The 16,811-nt window shown below is 59.1% G+C and overlaps 2 protein-coding genes across 3 annotated transcripts in view; both read left to right on the top strand.

The window, feature by feature from the left end:
• The first annotated feature begins 1,844 nt into the window (after nt 1-1,844).
• PELP1 (proline, glutamate and leucine rich protein 1) lies at nt 1,845-10,747 on the top strand. The gene is made up of 15 exons (XM_056863946.1): nt 1,845-1,988; nt 2,138-2,209; nt 2,297-2,356; nt 2,784-2,934; nt 3,569-3,698; nt 4,072-4,159; nt 5,194-5,282; nt 5,379-5,495; nt 5,659-5,809; nt 5,917-6,061; nt 6,214-6,269; nt 6,819-7,025; nt 7,201-8,043; nt 8,226-8,954; nt 10,655-10,747. Exons 1-15 carry the CDS (start codon nt 1,860-1,862, stop codon nt 10,745-10,747), a joined length of 3,060 nt encoding a protein of 1,019 aa, XP_056719924.1. The 5' UTR covers nt 1,845-1,859.
• A 1,838-nt stretch (nt 10,748-12,585) lies between these two features.
• Nucleotides 12,586-16,811, top strand: part of RNASEK (ribonuclease K) — a 278,954-nt gene continuing 274,728 nt past the window's right edge. For both annotated transcript variants that reach the window (XM_056863415.1, XM_056863414.1), the window contains exons 1-3: nt 12,586-12,672; nt 13,370-13,449; nt 13,804-13,955. In XM_056863415.1, the coding sequence (XP_056719393.1) occupies nt 12,595-12,672; nt 13,370-13,449; nt 13,804-13,945 (300 nt within the window). In that variant the 5' untranslated portion in view covers nt 12,586-12,594 and the 3' untranslated portion in view covers nt 13,946-13,955. The remainder of the gene's footprint in view (nt 12,673-13,369; nt 13,450-13,803; nt 13,956-16,811) is intronic.

Below are 16,811 nucleotides of genomic sequence, written 5' to 3'. Positions count from 1 at the left end.
GGGGTTCACAGCCCCCCTGCCTTTGTCTTACAAATTCTCTCTCTGTCTCGCTTTCTCTCTCACTCTCTGTGTGTCTGTAAAAGTTCCCCTCCTCCCCTCCCCCTCAGAAAGACCTGCAGTTCCTCTCTACCTGTTCAGGAACGGAATGAGTGGGGCTAGGAATCAGCTCCGTTCTGCATTTAAAAAAAAACCGTTTGCAGCCACCCCCACCCTCTGCCTATCTCTTCAGTTTTTTTTTTTTTTTGCAAGGAGGGGCTGTAGATTTTGAGCCGTCTTGGCTGTAAAGTGAAAGAAAAAAAAACTTTAAAAAACCAGGGGCTTTGGGGCTGCAGGGCTTGTTTGAGGGGGGAAGGGAGGGCGTTTTCTCTGTCCACTGCAGACGTATTGTGCAAAAATCTGCTTTTCTCAAAAGTTCCTGCAAGGAACTTGCGTTTGGAGTGGTTGGGGGAGGGTCTGCTGTATAAGCACTCCTGTGCTGCAGGAGCCAGAGGATGAGACTACACCTCTTGATTACCACCTCGTAATCAAAGGTGGAATAGGAATCTCGCCTGCCTGCCTGCCTGCCTGCTTGCCTCCAGATCCCCTCACTGTAGCTGTGTTAGGCACCCAGACCCCTCCTCCTCCCCCTCCCTTGGTGGAAAAAAAATGTCTGCGTTACTTTGTGAGCACTTTTGCAGAGAACTGGTAAGTTTAAGTTTCTCCCCCCCCCCCCTCTGTCTCTCACTCTCTCCTGTCTGGATGTCCCTTGTGCCTTGTGACGGAGTAACCATTCAATGCCTCCCCCCACTCCCCCTCCCCAATGAAGGTGGGGCCAGATCACAGGCGTTTCCAAACACACCCCTACCTCCTGCTGGCTCCTCCCCCCCTCTCTCTTTCCCTCTCTAGGGGAAAGGGTCTTTCTCTGCCTCTCTCTCTCTCGCGCGCGCGGTGGCCAGAGACAACCAGCTCATTTGTGGCTGGGGGAAAGGTGGAGAGGCTTTCAATGCAGAGCTTTAGCTGGGTATTCTAAGGGGGGTATAGCTAGAGGGCATGATTTTAAAAGCAGTCTGGCTCTCTCTTTCTGTCTTGGATGAAAAAATGGCAAGCAGGCTTGGCATAGAAAAAAACAGGACTTTAGGCTGCCTGTTCTGTAAGGGGGCTCTGAAACACGCTATTGCGTAAAGCACACTCTGTGCCCTAAACACAGGGTCCTAAAAAAACCCTCAGGCATGTAAAAAACAACATTTTTGGGTAATCTCCTGCCTGGAGGTGGCATGGGTTAAAATAACCACTCAGAAGTGCTCTACAACCCCACCGACTGGGGAAAACTCCCAGCCATCTTCCCCCTCCTGTTCAGAGAGCTATGGCCACACACACACACACACACACAGCCTGCCAGCAGCTGAAACACGTTGCCCCGCCCCCTTAGTCACACCAATGCACACACACACAAGCCTGCCTGCAATTTTTGACAGGTCCCGCCCCCTGTTTGAAAGATAAGAGCTCCCCGTATATGCTACTTCCCTCCACCTGGGGCCCTGGAGAGCCGCTGCCAGTCTGAGTGGACGATGCTGACCTGGACGGACCCAAGGCCATGGCCCAGTGGCAGAGCCTCTGCTTGGCGTGCAGGAGGTCCCCAGTTCAGTCCCTGGCAGCATCTCCACTTAAAAGGCGTCCGGGTGGGGAAGAAGAAGGGAAAGTCCTTTCTCTGCCTGAGACCCTGGAGAGCGTCTGCCAGGCTGCATGGATGGACCAGGGATCTGGGCTTAGCAGAGGGCCCTCTTGAGTGTGAGGCTGTGGGTCGTGGGTTTTTTTCCCCTGCCACAGCCCTCTTCTCACCCTCCTCTTGTGCCCTGAAGTCCCAGGACCCTCCCCCCACGATGGAGCTGGCGGTGCAGGTGCTCCGGGACTTCTTGGAGTATTCTTGCCAGCTCCCAGAACTGACACGAGAGATCAGCGCCAACCACATCCCCGGACTCCTGACCTCCCTACTGGCCCTCAAACCCGAGGTGAGATGCCTGGGGCCAGGCAGTCGTGTGGGGTGGGAGGCAGGGGGAGACCTTCAGTCCCCATCCCTGGTGCGCCCCCTCCCCTGCCGAAGGGCTCACCCTCCGCTCTTCTTCTCTCCCCCTTCTCTTGCCATGGGGTTTGCGTCCAGTGCCAGATCTCTGCCTTGGAAGGGAGCAAGGCCTGCATGACGTTTTATCCACGGGCGTGTGGCTCCTTGCGAGTAAGTGTTGATGGTAAGCGTGGTGGGAGGAGGAGCCGTTGACTTTGGGGAGCGGGCTGCTGACCACTTTTTTCCTCTGCCCATCAGGGTAAGTTGGCGACCTATTTCCTGGCCCGCCTCGATGCAGAGACTCCTCACCTGCAGCAGGTAAAGCTCTGGCCTTGTGTGTGTGTGTGTGTGTTGGTGGGGGGCGGGGGGGGGGAGTTGTGGGACTGGATTTTCTCCTCTACTTTCCAAAACAGAACACTTTAGGAAGTGGGTTTTATTTGAGAACAGCTTGTACTTTAATATTTCTTAGTCGTAGGATTGTTTTCTTCTCACCTGGTTAAAGTAATTGGCTTCTAGGAAAGGGTGGAATCACAGGCAGGCAGACTCCCCTCCCAGTTCTCCATGGGGTTGGTTGTCACATGTGGAAGATCCCAGCAAGAAGGGGAAGTCTGTTCTGGCACAGGGGGGGAAGTCTGCTGGAGGGAGGGGGCACACTGAGCTCCGGGGTCGATGGGTGGCCTGGGAGGGTCTTTGTGCAGCAGAGGGGTGTGCGTGTCCTCACGGCCTGCCTTCCCGCTCTCCCCAGCTGGCCTGCGACTGCTACGCGCTTCTGCCCTCCCTGGGGGCCGGCTTCGCCCAGGGGCTCAAGTACACGGAGTGCTGGGAGCAGCAGGCCCACGGCCTTTTGGCCACGCTGCACGGCCTCCTGGGAACCCTCTACGAGGGCGCCGAGACAGGTGCGTGGCGCCCGGGAGGGAGCCATTCAGATGCGAGGGGTGGGGGCTTGGCTTCTGGGGACCTCTGTTCCCGGCTGCTCGGCTGCCGACTGAGATGGGATGCTGGACTAGGTAGACCCTCGCTGGCAGCGGCTCTTCTGGTGTTTTTATGGAGCTGTGCTGGATTATCCAGGTTCCACCCAGTCCAGCGCCCCTCACACAGCAGCCAGCCAGCTCCTCTGAAGGGCCAACCACCGGGCCTTCGGCAATGCTGCCTCCTGGCATTGGGGTTCAGAGGCTGACTGCCTCTGAACAGGGAGGCTCGCTCTAGTCCCCATGGCCACTTGATGGACCTCTCCTCCATTAACCCATCTAACCCCCCTTGAGAGCCTGTCTCTGCCCCCCTTGGCCGCTCCTCCATCCTCTGGCAGCGAAGTCCACGTTTTAGCCGCTTGCTGTGTACAGAGGACTCTCCTTTGGTCTGTCCTGAGCCTCCTGCCCATCCGCTTCGTTGGATGCCCGCAAGGTCCTGGGGAGGCAGCGTTTCCTGCTGTGTCAAAATGCATGTGTGTGTGCGTGGGGGGTGTTGAGTTGTGTCCTTGGGGGGTCTGGCAGCGGTGCTGAGCTTGTGCCCCCCACCCTCTGTTTGTTCCAGAGCCTTTGCACTATGAGGGGCCCGGGGTGGAGATCCCCCTGCCGGCACCGGAGGACGGACAAACCAGCCTCCTTCTCCATCTGAAGCTCCGGTTCTCGGGCCTGGCCAAATGTCTCTGCAAGATGCTGAGGTAGGACCCCCCCTCCCCTCCCCTCCTGCATCCTTTGCAGCTTGTGGTGTAGTGGTTAAGAGTGGTGGTTTGGAGTGGTGGAGTCTGATAGGGAAAACCAGGTTTCTTTCCCCACTTCTCCTCCTCATGAGCGGAGGAGGCTAATCTGGTGAACTGGGCTGGTTTCCCCACTCTCCACATGAAGCCAGCTGGGTGATCTTGCACTAGTCTCAGCTCTCTCAGGCCCACCTACCTCACAGGGTGTCTGTTGTGGGGAGAGGAAGGGAAGGCAATTGTAAGCCAGTTTGAGTCTCCCTTAAGCGGTAGAGAAAGTCGGCATATAAGAACCAGCTCTTCTTCTTCCCTCCCCATGTGCTTTTGCCTCTCATTTTAGTAACGAGTTTCCAGCTCCTGTGACGGTCCCCGTTCAGGACATCCTGGACCTGGTTTGTCGCACCCTTAATATCTCCACCAAAAACATTGTGAGTAGCACGGGGACTCTCTCCCCACACACATACGCAAGGGTTGGCGCTTTAGCTTGGGTTAAGAGGCGGACCCCAGGAAAGGGTCGCCCTCTTGGTCCTCCTTTTCTGACTGTGGGTTGTCCCTTCTGTGCCCCCTGCCCCCGAGCGTGGGCTCCGCTTGGGGTTTCTGGGGTGCTCTCTCTGGCTCAGCGCCCTGCTTCTGATCTGGAGAACCGGTTTGATTCCCCACTCCTCCACATGGACGGCGGAGGCTAATCTGGTGAACTGGATTTGTTTCCCCACTCCTCCACAGGAAGCCAGCTGGGTGACCTTGGGCTAGTCACAGTTCTATTAAAAGCTCTCCTCAGCCCCACCTCCCTCCCTCACAGGGTGTCTGTTGTGGGGAGGGGAAGGCGTATGTAAGCCGGTTTGAGTCTCCCTTAAGTGGTAGAGAAACTTGGCATATAAAAACCAACTCTTCTTCTTCTTCTTCTCCTCCTCCTCCTCCTCCGCTCTTCGTGCCCAGTGCCCCCTCTGTGGGCCCCACACCACCACCCAAGGGCAGGGCTCCAGAGAGAGCTCCCATGCCTCGGGCCCTGTGGCCGTTGTGGTTAAGGGTGAACGTTGTGTGTCCGTGTGGGGCGTGTGCTGTTGACCGCCCACTGGCTGAGTTGCCATCGTAAGGGTGTGCCAGTGCTTGGGGGCAGGAGGGGGGGGAAACGCTTGCTGTTCCCCGTTGCATAATCCCCTAAGGAACTGATCCAAGCCCCACCGGCCCCTCTGTAGGGTATGTTTGGGGCTGAAGGGACTTAGAGAACAAAGTCCTGCTCGGCCCATGGCACTCCCAGACCCCTCTGCGCCTTTGGAATGGCGCGTTTCGGGGAGATGCTCGTGGAGGGCAAAGCCCTTTGGGGCTGAGGGAGGGGTTGTCAGTATGCGGTTCCTGTTGCTCAGAGCGCTGCTGAGGGGCAGGCGGGGGCAGGTGGAGTCTCCGTGGTGTGGGAGTCTGCTGCTAAACACCCCCCCTCACATCCACACACACTCTTTTCCAGGGCTGGTTTGGCGACGGTCCGTTGCGGCTGCTGTTTCTGCCTTCCATCCACCTGGAGATCTTGGACTTGCTTTCTGCCCTTATCTTGGCGTGAGTTTGGGGGACTGTGGGTGGGGCGGGCCTTCCCCCCCATCTGGATGTTTGCATCATCCTGACCCGCCCCCTCCATCTCCCCCCTCCTTGCAGGTGTGGCCCTCGGCTGGTGCGGTTTGGGGGGATCCTCTGCCGCCTGTTCCCGCAGGTGCTGACCACCTGGAGTGCTGGACGGGAACTGCTCCTTCCGGGACAGGAGCGCCCGTACAGGTGTGTGGGATGCCAGGTTGCAATGGAGAAAGGCCGCCTGGAAGGAGGAGATGAAACATGCTTTGGGGTGGGGTGGGGTGGGGGCACAGGGCCGTGTTTTGCTAGGGTGTCTCTGTCGCTTGCGGGTGAAAAGTAAATCTGCTGTGTGCCCCTCGGCCCTCAGCGCGGTGCGGACACGACTCTACCAGGTGGTGGACCTCTGGGTGCAGGCGGCCGGAGCGTCGTCCGGCGTCCTGCAGGGACACAGACAGCACAGCGAGGCCCTCCTGGGCCACTGGATGGCTGACATCAGCCCCCCCTCGGAGAGTCTCCAGGTGAGCCCTCCAGGCCCTTCCCTGAAGCGGGTGTTGGTATCCCCCCTCGCCTGCCTGTCCGTCCGTCCGAGCCTGGCCTTGATTTTGTGTCTCCCTCTTCTCTGCAGTTGCGGGAGGGCAGCCCTGGGTCTGAGGGGAAGCCCAGCGCCCCTAAGAGGCCTAGGCTGTCTGACCTGGGGGGCTCAGGGCCCTCCGTGCACCGCAAGCACGACCCCCGGGCGAACAGCGACGTCTGCCTGGCAGCCCTGCAAGGTAAAGCCTGCGTGGCCCAGGCGGAGGCAGCTGGGGGAGGCTCTGGAAGAAAAAGAGGGTGAGGGCACAAACGAAGCTGACCGATGTCCCCCAGCCTCTCTCTCACTCTCTGCCTTCCTTCCTTCCTTCCTTCCTTGGGGCTCTTTGGCCAGGGCTGAGCCGCACCGTCCTACTCAGCGGGAGTCTTCTGGCCGAGAAAGCACACAAGGTATGGGGAGGGGCGGGACGAGGGCTCCGTGACCAGCGGAGGGGCACCAGCCTGCCGGGGTGGGGGTCTGGGTGGGCAGTGCAGGGCCCATGGAGGCAGCCTCGGCCTCCTAGGTGGCCCAAATGTGGGGGAGGGGGGCTCTTGGTGCTCGGGTGGCTCTTCTGCCTAGCCCCAGACATTTGCGGGTGCCCAAGGGGCGAAGGCAACTCTGCACGTGCTCAGAGTTACTGGCTTCTTTAGGAGCCCGCGTGTTTCATCACGGTTGACCTCTGGGTGAGAAGCTGGTTCCCTTGAGACTCTAAGGCCACAGCTGAGGGGGAGTGGGCAGGGTGGGATCCTGACCGCTGGAGGGGAAGGATGTGGGAGGGCTGCCTCCCCAGTCAGGCCACCCCGCTCTCTCGCGTGTGCCCAGCCTGGCAGCGCTCTTCTCCAGGGACCCGGGCAGGGCAACGGCCCATCCCCCTGCGGAGGGGGCTGCTGAGCCAGGACTTTGCTAGGTGTGCCGTCGGGGTCGAGGGTCTTGACTTCCTCCTTGCAAATGTCTTCCAGAGGCTGCAAGAGCTGGTGATCCCCCTACTGATTCGACTGAGCCAGGCCGAGCCCCTTCCCGGATCCCCGTACGCGAGCGCCAGCTGCCGACGGGAGCTCTACCGCCTGCTCTTGGCGTTGGTATTGGCCCCGGCCCCCTCCTGCCCGCCCCCTCTGCACTGCGCTCTCCGGCTGCTGAGCCAGGGCCGCTTAGATGCCAATCTGCAGGTGAGGCTGCCGTTCACCTTTCTAGGCCCCCCCAGCTCGTTGCTGTCAGGCTGCTTCTCCTATGGGCCTGAGTGGGTGCTCTGCGTCTGCTGCCGTGCAGACCCCCCCCCAGGATATGGGGGCATCCTGCACAGCCGCTGCTCCTTCTGAGAGCTGGCGTCGTTGTCCTTTGCAGGTGTCTTCCTTCTGTGCAGAGGCGGCGGTGGTCTGCAACTCACTTCTCCATCCCCGAGTGCCGTCCTTGCAGCTTCCGCTGGCGGGGCCTTCTGGCCTGCCCCCTGGCTCCTCCGAGCTCTCCCCCGCAGCAGCCTCCCCCTTCCACCCGACCCCCCCTCTGCCCTTCGGCGCAGCCCGGCTCCCGCCTCCGGCCTCCCCTTCCGCGCCCCCCTCCGTGGCCGCTTCTGCCAATTCCCTGGGGCTGCCTCTGCCGAGTTTGGGGCAGCTGCCCCCCCGCCTGACCCCCGAGGAGCCCTCGCTCCCGGCCTCCCCCGGCACGACGGCCTTGGCAGCGGCCTTAGCAGCGGGAGCCAAGATGCGGCGCCCGATCTTCATCCACTACGACAAGGAGGAAGAGGAGGACGTGGAGCTCTCCCTGGAGAGCGACTCGGACGACAGCGTGGTCATCGTGCCCAAGGGGCAGCTGGGGAAAATGGTCAACAACACAAGCGCAGGGGTGGCGGTGGGGGGAGGAGCGGCACCCACCCCCGCCCCCGCCCCTCCCGCACCCCCACCCTTGCCCCCAGCAGCCCCTCCTGCCTTGCCAGCCTCTCCCCCGCCAGCTTTGGAGGAGGCCCTGGCTGAGCCGGCCTCCCCCCTCCCCCTGGGGCCCCCTCCCTCGGCAGCTCCCCTGGGGCTCCCGCCTTCCCCCACCACCATGGCGAGCGACACCTTGCTTCCTGCGCTGGTGGAGGAGGACACCCCCACTGTCATCAACATCAACAGCAGCGAGGAGGAGGAGGAGGAAGACGATGAGGAAGACTTCCCCGAGGACGAGGAGTACTTTGACGAGGAAGAGGAGGTGGGTGCCGGGTGGGTGGGTGGGGGGCCAGGAGCTCCGAGCCTTTTGCTTCATTCAGACCCACCGGAGCTGCTGGGGAGAAAGCTTTGGGGGCGGGGGAGATTCTCTTTCTGCCGCTCCAGTGGGGCAGCCCAGGAATGTCCTGTGGGAGTGCAAAAGCCTTCCTCTTTGTGCCTTGCCAGGAAGAAGAGTTTGACGAGGAGGAAGAGGAGGAGGAGGAAGAAGAGTTTGAAGGGGAGCTAGACGAGGAGGAAGAGGGAGAGCTGGACGAGGAGGAGCTGGAGGAGTTGGGCGAAGAGGAAGAGGAGGAGGAGTTCGATGAGGAAGAGGAAGGGATGACGGAGGACGAGGAAGAGGAGGAAGGCCTGACGGAGGAGGACGAGGAGGGGCTGCTGCCCACCTTGCCCCCCCGGACTGACAAACAGCCCCCCGAGCAGGTGCCTGGAAAGGAAGAGCCCCCCAGTCGGGTGGGCGAGGAAGAGGAAGGGGCGGGGCTTCTCATGGAGGTTGAAGAAGAGGCCTTCCATCCCCCCGAGGAAGCGCTCCTGATGGTGAAAGCGGAAGAGCCCCCCTCACCCCCTGCCGAAGCCCTGCCCCTGCCACCCCCTCTGCTGCCCGGCACCCCGGCCCTCCCGCTGCCCTCCGGGCCGGTGGCATCCTCCCCACGACCTGCAGCTGCTGACGAGCAGGAGAAGCCCCAGATGGATCAGGAGGGTCCTCTGGATGGGGCAGCCCCCCCAGCCGCTTCTCCAAGGGCACCGGCGGCAGAGGACGAGGGGGAGGCGGCACAGGAGAGCCACCCTGCGGAGGAGGTGGGGCAGCATCCCTTGGAGTCCTCAGGCGTTCACCGGGGAGAGCCGGAGAAGGCACCGCCAGAGGAGGAGGAGGAGGTCGTGGAGGTGAAGGAGGAGGTGAGATGGGGGAGGGGCTGGTCACGGGAACACGGGAACACCTCCCCCCCCACAGTGAAGGCTTCGGTGGGCAGGGGTGGGGCTGCCTTCTGCCAACACCACTGGATCACGGGGAGGAGCAGCCCCACCTGGCAGCTGTGCGGTGCAGAGCCCCTTGCGCCGGTTCCCAAGGGCAACCGTGTGTTTGTCCACGATTGGGTATATCTAGGAATCAGATGGAGGCGTCAATCCGATTCAGCTCTGGGAAACCCCCTTTGCCACAGTTAGCTGGACGGCTACAGCTGCCGTGTCTAACGGCCGTGTGTGGTCTGCTTGTTCGTTTACGCATTCAGTTCATTTATACCCTGCCTTTCTCCTCAATGGGGACCCATACTGCCTTGCATCGTTCTCCACTCTGTGAGGCCAGCTTGGCTGAGAAAATGTGTCTACCCCAAGGACACCCAGCACAGCAGGGATTTGAACCCGGGTCTCCCAGATGCTAGTATGACATTCTTGGCCACTCCGCCACACTGGATGGAAGCAGGCTGCCCAGGCGGGGCCCAGTTGTTGCAGTTGTGCACAATGCATTTGGGTCCTGTGGGAGGGTCAGGTGGGCAGCTTTTTGGCCACGTGAGAAGTCCTGGCAGCCAGCTCAGTTGCGAGGCAGGAAGACCCGATGCTCAGAAGAACAGGACGTTCATTCTGGCAGCTCAGGAGGCCCTAGTGAACCTGGGAATGGTCAGGGCAGGGGAGAAAGTTCAGAGAGAGACCCTTTCTCAGCACTAAGAAGCCAGGGGTCCTCTGTGAAGTTGTTGGGCTGCAGAAGAAGGTTTAACTATACAACGCATAGTTAAATTGTGGAACTCCCTGCCCCAGGATGTGGTGATGGCTGCCAACTTGGAAGGCTTTAAGAGGGGAGCGGGCATGTCCATGGAGGAGAAGGGTTTTCATGGCTACTAGTAAAAACTGATACTAGTCACGATGTATACCTATTCTTTCCAGGATCAGGGGAGCTTGCCTATTCTATTAGGTGCTGTGGAACACAGGCAGGACAATGCTGCTGCAGCTGTCTTGTTTGTGGGCTTCCTAGAGGCACCTGGTTGTCCACCGTGTGAACAGACTGAGAGACTTGATGGGCCTGGGTTTGATCCAGCAGGACCTTTCTGATGTTCATATGATTTTTTGCAACACAGAATTAACTTGTGGAATTTGCCGCCGTAAGATGTAGCAACGGCTTTAATGCTCACAGAAGAAGACAACCATGACAGTGGTTTTCAGTTATGATAGCTAAATAGAACCTCCATGTTCAGAGGTGATATACCTTTCAATAGCAATTCCTGGGAGGGGGGGCAGTTGCCTTCGTATCCTGCTTGTGGGCTTCCCTCAGGCATGTGGTTGAACACACGAAGTGGCCTGACAGTGAATCTGCTCCCCCCGCCCCCGTGGTCTAGCAAGGTCAGTCTTGCCTGCTCAGCCTGGCAGCGGCTCTCCAGGGCTCAGGCGGGAGTCCCTTCCCATCACCCTTTTAACTGGAGATGCTCCTTCGGAGTAAACAGGGGACCTTCTGCATGCCAAGGAGATGCTCTGCCACTGGGCCACGGCCCCTCCCTGTGGTTGGCAAGAGGACGTTGGACTTTTTGTCCCCCAACCTAGTGTGCTTCGGTGAAAGCTGAGGAATGTGGCACCCCAATTCTCTGGTCATTCTCTCCCCCCCTGCCCAGGCAATGACGACCGACGAGACCGAAGCCATGCTGGCTGACTTTGTGGACTGCCCTCCGGATGAGGAAAAGGTGCCCGTGGAACCCAGTTCCTGACGGCCAGAAAAGGGGCCGCAGAGTCGTGGGGGGTGGGGGGTGGGCAACGTGGCATAATGCATTTTTTGTACAAGTTGAAAAGGCTAATAAATTTCTTGGATTTGGTGTCTTGGTACGTGGGGGTTTGTGTGAATCAGTTTCATTGATGGGCTTTGGGGAGGGGACAGCGGGTGGGGGGAGAAGAAGAGTGGGTTTTTATACCCTGATTTTCTCTACCTCTTTAAGGAGACTCAACCCGGCTTACAATCTCCTTCTCTTCCCCTTCCCACAACATACCCCTTGTGAGGTAAGAGAACTGTGACTAGCCCTAGGTCAACCAGCAGGCTTCATATGGAGGAGTGGGGAATCAAACCTGGTTCTCCAGATTAGAGTCCATTGCTCTTAACCACACTTGCTCTCAGGTAGGGGCTGAAGGGGCAAGATGGGTATGCCCTAGAGAGGGTGTGTGTGTTGAGAGTTGAGAGTAGGAAATGTACTGCTGGTGAAGAGGATCTGGCACCACCTTGTTTCTTTCATCCCCCAATTTAAACTTTTTTACATCCATTGCAAAGGGGGATCGAATGGGGGGGGGAATATGTTTTATAGCTGGACTGGTTAACAAGAAACAGGTAGTACCTGAGTTGGAATTACGACATGGGGCATGTAAGACCTGAGTATTAAAATCCATTCAGTGTCTTCACATAACAATACATTATTGTAACAAAGTTATATTAGGAGGGGTCCATCTGTATTTTCTTGGTGACAAAAATCCATATGCCCATGTCCCTTCTCCAAAAAATGTGAAACCAAAGGAGCACCCATGCGCACAGCCCTAATGTGCGATCCGTGTCTCCCATGTAGAGAAATGCCCCCCCCCCCAGAACTCGCCCCAATATTCCAACCTTTGGGGCTGACTGTGAATTGGAGCCCAGCCGTGTGCCTGGCAGGCAGGAGAGGGCCGGGGAGAGAGCCGTTCAGCCCAGGCACCAGTCCCTTCCCTGCTTGACGGCTGGGGGGCCACCTCCCACCTGGCTCAGACATCACCCCTCGGGGGACAGGGAGAGGAGCAGCCAAATGGCCAGCAGGTACTCTCCTCCCTCTTTGTGTAAGGAAGACCTGAATGATATGGGGGGGGGGAGGGACAGACTCTCCCAAGGGGCGGTTTTCCATTCCCAGGGAAGAAGCTCTCTTGGCTTCTGACCAGGGAGGCAGGAGCCGTGAAGAACGGAGGTTTTACTCCGGGGGGAGTTACTGCCCAAGCCACCCTGCAGCCCTGGCGTGTAGTACCACAAGCGCTGCCCTGCTTGGCACGTTCAGGGCTGCCCCCTCTTCTTCCTGCTCCTCCCCTGAACATCTCCCACATTTGAAGGGCCCAACTGGTGGTCAAGCATTCGGTGTTGGCAGGCGGTGGGTGGGCCATTCCCAACATTACTAGTTTTACTAAATCTAATATACAGGAAACCCCCCCTCCCCCCATATGCTGAACAACATGCCAATGCCCGCCTCCAGCGGACCCAGACTCTGCCTCCGTGGCCAAGAGGGGAGACTGGAGCCATCCTGACTACCAAAGAAGCGAGTTGAGGCAGCTGCAAAAAAACAGCCCCCCCCCCGCAGGCTTGGAATGGAACCTCCCGGGCGCTCCCGCCAATGGGTTCGCTGAGTTCGGGTCCCGCCTCCCGGCCTATGGCGGGGCGCGGCTAGTCTGAGAAACAGCCCCGCCGCTTACGCCTCACGGGATTGGCCGCGCCCTGTCAGGTGACCCGTCCGGCCCTCCGGAGGCGGGCTCAGTCTGCTGCGTCGGCTCGGCCAGGCAGCAGTTCGGAAGGGGGGGTCCTGCGCCGCCGCCGCCGCCGCCGTTCTCGGGCGCGATGGTGTCGCTGCTGTGCTGCGGGCCGAAGATGGCCGCCTGCGGGATTGTGCTCAGCGCTTGGGGGGTCATCATGCTGGTAAGAGGAGGAGGAGGGGGCGCAGGGCGGGATGGGGGCGCCTCCCCCCCCCCGGTCACCCCTGCGTCTGTGTTGGGGAGGGGGTCTTTCCCGAAGGAGCAGCGCAGCAGGGGCTGCTTTCTTGGTGGGGGGGGGGAGGAAGGAAGGAAGGAGCAACCGCCCCCCTCTCCTTGCCGGTGAAATCCCCCTACCCCGCCCTTCCTCGCCCAGTTCCCTAAAGATGAGCAGTTCCCGGGAAAGATGAGCTGTCTGTCAGACAGGCGGTGGTGGTGGCCCCCCCCTCTCTGCTCCTCCCCCTTAAAGTGGATGAGCCCCCATAGCTGCCTTCCCCCCAGCAGCGCCCCGCAGCCAGCCCCTGACGGTTCGGAGGGCGAGGAAGGGGGGGGAGAAAAACGAATGGGGGGGTGTCTTCATCAGCCCCCCCCCCCCGGTTTGTATCTTTCCCTTCCTTCCCAGCATGGTGTGGTGGTTAAGAGCGGAGAACCGGGTTGGTTTCCCCACTCCTCCACATGAAGCCTGCTGGGTGACCTGGGCCAGTCACAGTTCTCTTAGAGCTCTCTCAGCCTCACCTACCTCACAGGGTGTCTGTTGTGGGGAGGGGAAAGGAAGGTGACTGTAAGCCAGTTTGAGTCTCCCTTAAGTGGTAGAGGAAGTGGGCATATAAAAAACAACTTCTTCTTCTCCTTTCCGTCTCCAGGTTCTGCTGGGCATTTTCTTCAACGTCCACTCGGCTGTGCTCATCGAAGACGTCCCGACCACGGAGGAGGATTTCCAAGGGTGCGTGGCCTGGAAGTCTGTGTGTGTGTGTGTGTGTCTGGGAGGCAGCCTTTGTCTCTCCTGCACACAACTGGGGTGCGCACGTGTGTGTGTGTGTGTGGCGTTCAGTTTCTGGGCTGGCCTCTGCCTCCGGCCTTGCAAGGTTCCTGCTCTCCCCTCCTCCCCCTCCCCTCAGCAAGGTCCAGCAGTTTGCTCCTGCTGCTGGAGGGGTCTTCTCTGGAGGAAGCAGAAGGGAAGTGGTGAATCCAAAGCAAGACAGAAGCCGAGGCTGGTAGGGCTGAGGGGGCGTGAGTGTGGGGGGGTCTTTTTGGGAGGCGGATGCCTGACCGTGCTTTTCTCTCTGTCCCACTGCAGCAAAGGGCCGGAGAAGATCTACCAGCTCTACAACCAAGTCAGTTACAACTGCTTCATCGCAGCCGGCTTCTACGTCCTCTTGGGGGGCTTCTCCTTCTGCCAAGTGCGGCTCAACAAGCGGAAGGAATACATGGTCCACTAAGGGCTCCTCGCTGTGGGGGCCACGGTTGTTGCTGCCCCCCCTCCAGTCCTCCATCTTGTATTTATTCTGTCTGGTCTTGGTTGCGGGACCCTGCTTGGGCTCTCTTCCACTATGGCCCCCAAACCTGTTTTTTCATCTGGTGCACCTGTGAGTGTGGGTGGGGATGTGTGTGCCTCCCGGTGTGACCTGTGCTTGAAGTACTCCAAAGTGTCCCCGCCCCCATGACTTGGATCCCCCTTTCTGGGACGATTTCTCTTGTTTTCCATGTGTGAGTGGGGGGGGGAAAGGCTCCCTTTCAGCCACCTCCCCCCTTCAAAGCAACTGCTGTGTGCCAGCCCCCGCCCACACCAGGGTTTTCCAGCCCACCCCCTCCCCCAAGGTCACCTCTCAGCCACTCCAGAGTTGCCCAGGCGGGGCCGGCCGGCCTGTGGCTGGTTCTGGCCGACAGAGCCGGGGCTTCGCTGTTGTGTCAACAGTGGAGATGCCGCCTCTTCCTTCCCACTCTCTGAGAACCGGGGCGGGGGGTTTTCCTGGGTGGTGGCACAGGCTCTTTGGTTTCCACAGGCACCCAGTGGCTGGTGCATTCCGGTTCCATTGTGATGTGTGTCTGGCTGTTTGATGTCCCTCCTCCCTGTTTCTTGTTCAAACTTTCCTCCTGAGGGAGGGGAGTGGCTGTGTCAGCCTGCTGGTTTGTAGGGTACTTCTAAGTACTTCTAAGCACGCTGGCATCTGCTCTGGTTCCCTGTTGTCTTCCCTCCCCCACCCCCAGGCTGGGGACTTGTGGAGTGTGGGAGGAGCAGACAAGTCCCTTCAGGAGTGGGTTCTCTCCGAGGTTTTTGTTCCAGGAAAGGCGCCCCCTCCTGCCCCTTGTGAAGCCTGGCCGTAGCTCTTCCCCGTGGAGACTGGCAGGCTGGCCTCTCGGCAGGGTCTTCTTTGTGCATCCAGCTGCCCCATTGTGCCCCTCTGAGAGATCCTGACAGCGTTAGCCTGGGGGGAGCGCTTGGGCGGTGAGTGCTGGGGGGGGCACATGGGGGTGTTCCCCATCTCTTTGGTCACTTGTACAATAAATGGCTTTGGACCCTGTGCCGGCTCTGCTGTTTCGGTTCCTCTGCCTGGGCTTCCTCTTTCTTGGCTGGGGGTGGGTGGTGGAGGAGCGGGGAGATTCTTTCCTGATGGGGAGATGCGACTTCCAGGATGCTCTGCGTGTTTTTATTGTGTATATAGCGATAGGCTGAATTTTGTGTTTTTTCCTTTCTTGCACGCTGCTTTAAGTACTGCTTTGAGAGCCAGCGTGGTGTAGTGGTTGAGAGCAGTCCGGGTTGGTTTCCCCACTTCTCGACATGAAGCCAGCTGGGTGACCTTGGGCTGGTCACAGCTCTCATAGAGCTCTCTCAGGCCCACCTACCTCACAGGGTGTCTGTTGTGGGGAGGGGAAGGGTAGGTGATTGTAAGCTGGTTTGGGTCTCCCTTAAGTGGTAGAGAAAGTTGGCATATAAAAACCAACTCTTCTTCTTCTTCTACATGTGGTGCGCTCTGGATCAGGCAACTTGTTCTCTAGCTGCTGAGTCAGTGGCCAGCCTGCCTCGTGCAGCTGACGAGCTGGCAGGGGCCTTGGCTGCTCCGTCTGCTGCCAGCATTTCCCCTTGGAGGAGGCCCCTCCCCAGCTGCCCATCAGACGGCCATGGTGCCCCGGGCTTGCTGTGGCTTGTTATAGGGGCAAAGAAAGGCAGAACGGAAGATCTCCGAGAAACATCTCTTCTGGGGCGGGTGTGGGGGGTGGATTTCTGTCTCTGCCAGTGCCTGTGATGTGGAGAGCTCTTGTTTCTGTGCATGTCGGCAGAACGGATCCCGCCCCCTCATCCTGCGCCATTTACAACTGGAGCAAGACTGTTAGACAGGCATGGCTGGCAAGGAACGGAGAACTCTGCATGGTTGGTTGTGCCTTCCAGCCTGCACAGGGACTGCCGTCTGATCCCTTTGGTAATGTCTCTCGTTAACAGCAGCATTTCAAGCATTTTATTTGTTTGTTTGTTTATTTTATTTTTATTCTTCTATCCCGCTCTCCCCGACAAGCCGTAGCCACAACCTGGCCTGCCGACAGCTGCAGTGGCTCCATAGATAGCATAAAGAGACCAGTGAGGGCCCGTCTAGTCCAGCATCCTGTCTCACACAGGGGCCAAAACCCTAACACTGGAGGACCAGCGATGGGGCACAGAGGCTGAGGCCCTCCCCTGGTGTTGCCTCTGGGCTCTGGGATTCAGCAGTTGGCTGCCTCTGAATGGACGTTCTGGCCTCATTTTCCTTATGCACTGAAGGAAGCCCCGTTTGTATGGGGCAGCGTGGGTTGGTGACATGGCTGAGGCTGCGCGTCTTGCATCTGGCAAAGTGGGCTTGAGGTTGTGCTCACTTCTGTCCTGGGCATTTTAAATTCATCCTACCTCTAGGGAGCCCAGATCATGGGTGCATGTAGTCCTCCCTCGTTTAATCTGCACAACAACCCTATAAAGGAGGTAGGTAGTGTGAGGAAGCCGGGGACTACTTCAGAGTCTCCTGGGTGTGGCATGGCAGAGGGGCCAGGGGCCGCTGGCCTCAGTCCAGCACATGGACCCTGGCACCTGCTGGCCATGGAGTTAACTTCTGCTTCTGGCACAGAGACTCCTGGTTCCCAACCCTGCAACCTGCGGGGTCTTTTGGAATTTTGCAAATGGGGGTGCTGGGGCCAATCACAAAATGCTGGGGTTTTTTTGTTTTGTTTTGCCAATTAAAGATCCTCTTCTGGTGGCAGAGGTTGCTTCTGCACTGGAGGCCCCCGTGGCCCTAAAGGGGATGTCTCATAGAATCATAGAGTTGGAAGGGACCAGCAGGG

This window comes from Euleptes europaea, chromosome 18 (assembly GCF_029931775.1).
Source record: "Euleptes europaea isolate rEulEur1 chromosome 18, rEulEur1.hap1, whole genome shotgun sequence".
Classification (NCBI taxonomy): domain Eukaryota; kingdom Metazoa; phylum Chordata; class Lepidosauria; order Squamata; family Sphaerodactylidae; genus Euleptes; species Euleptes europaea.
The sequence above is the reverse complement of the archived record's forward strand: the minus strand, read 5'-3'. Positions and strand labels throughout refer to the sequence as shown.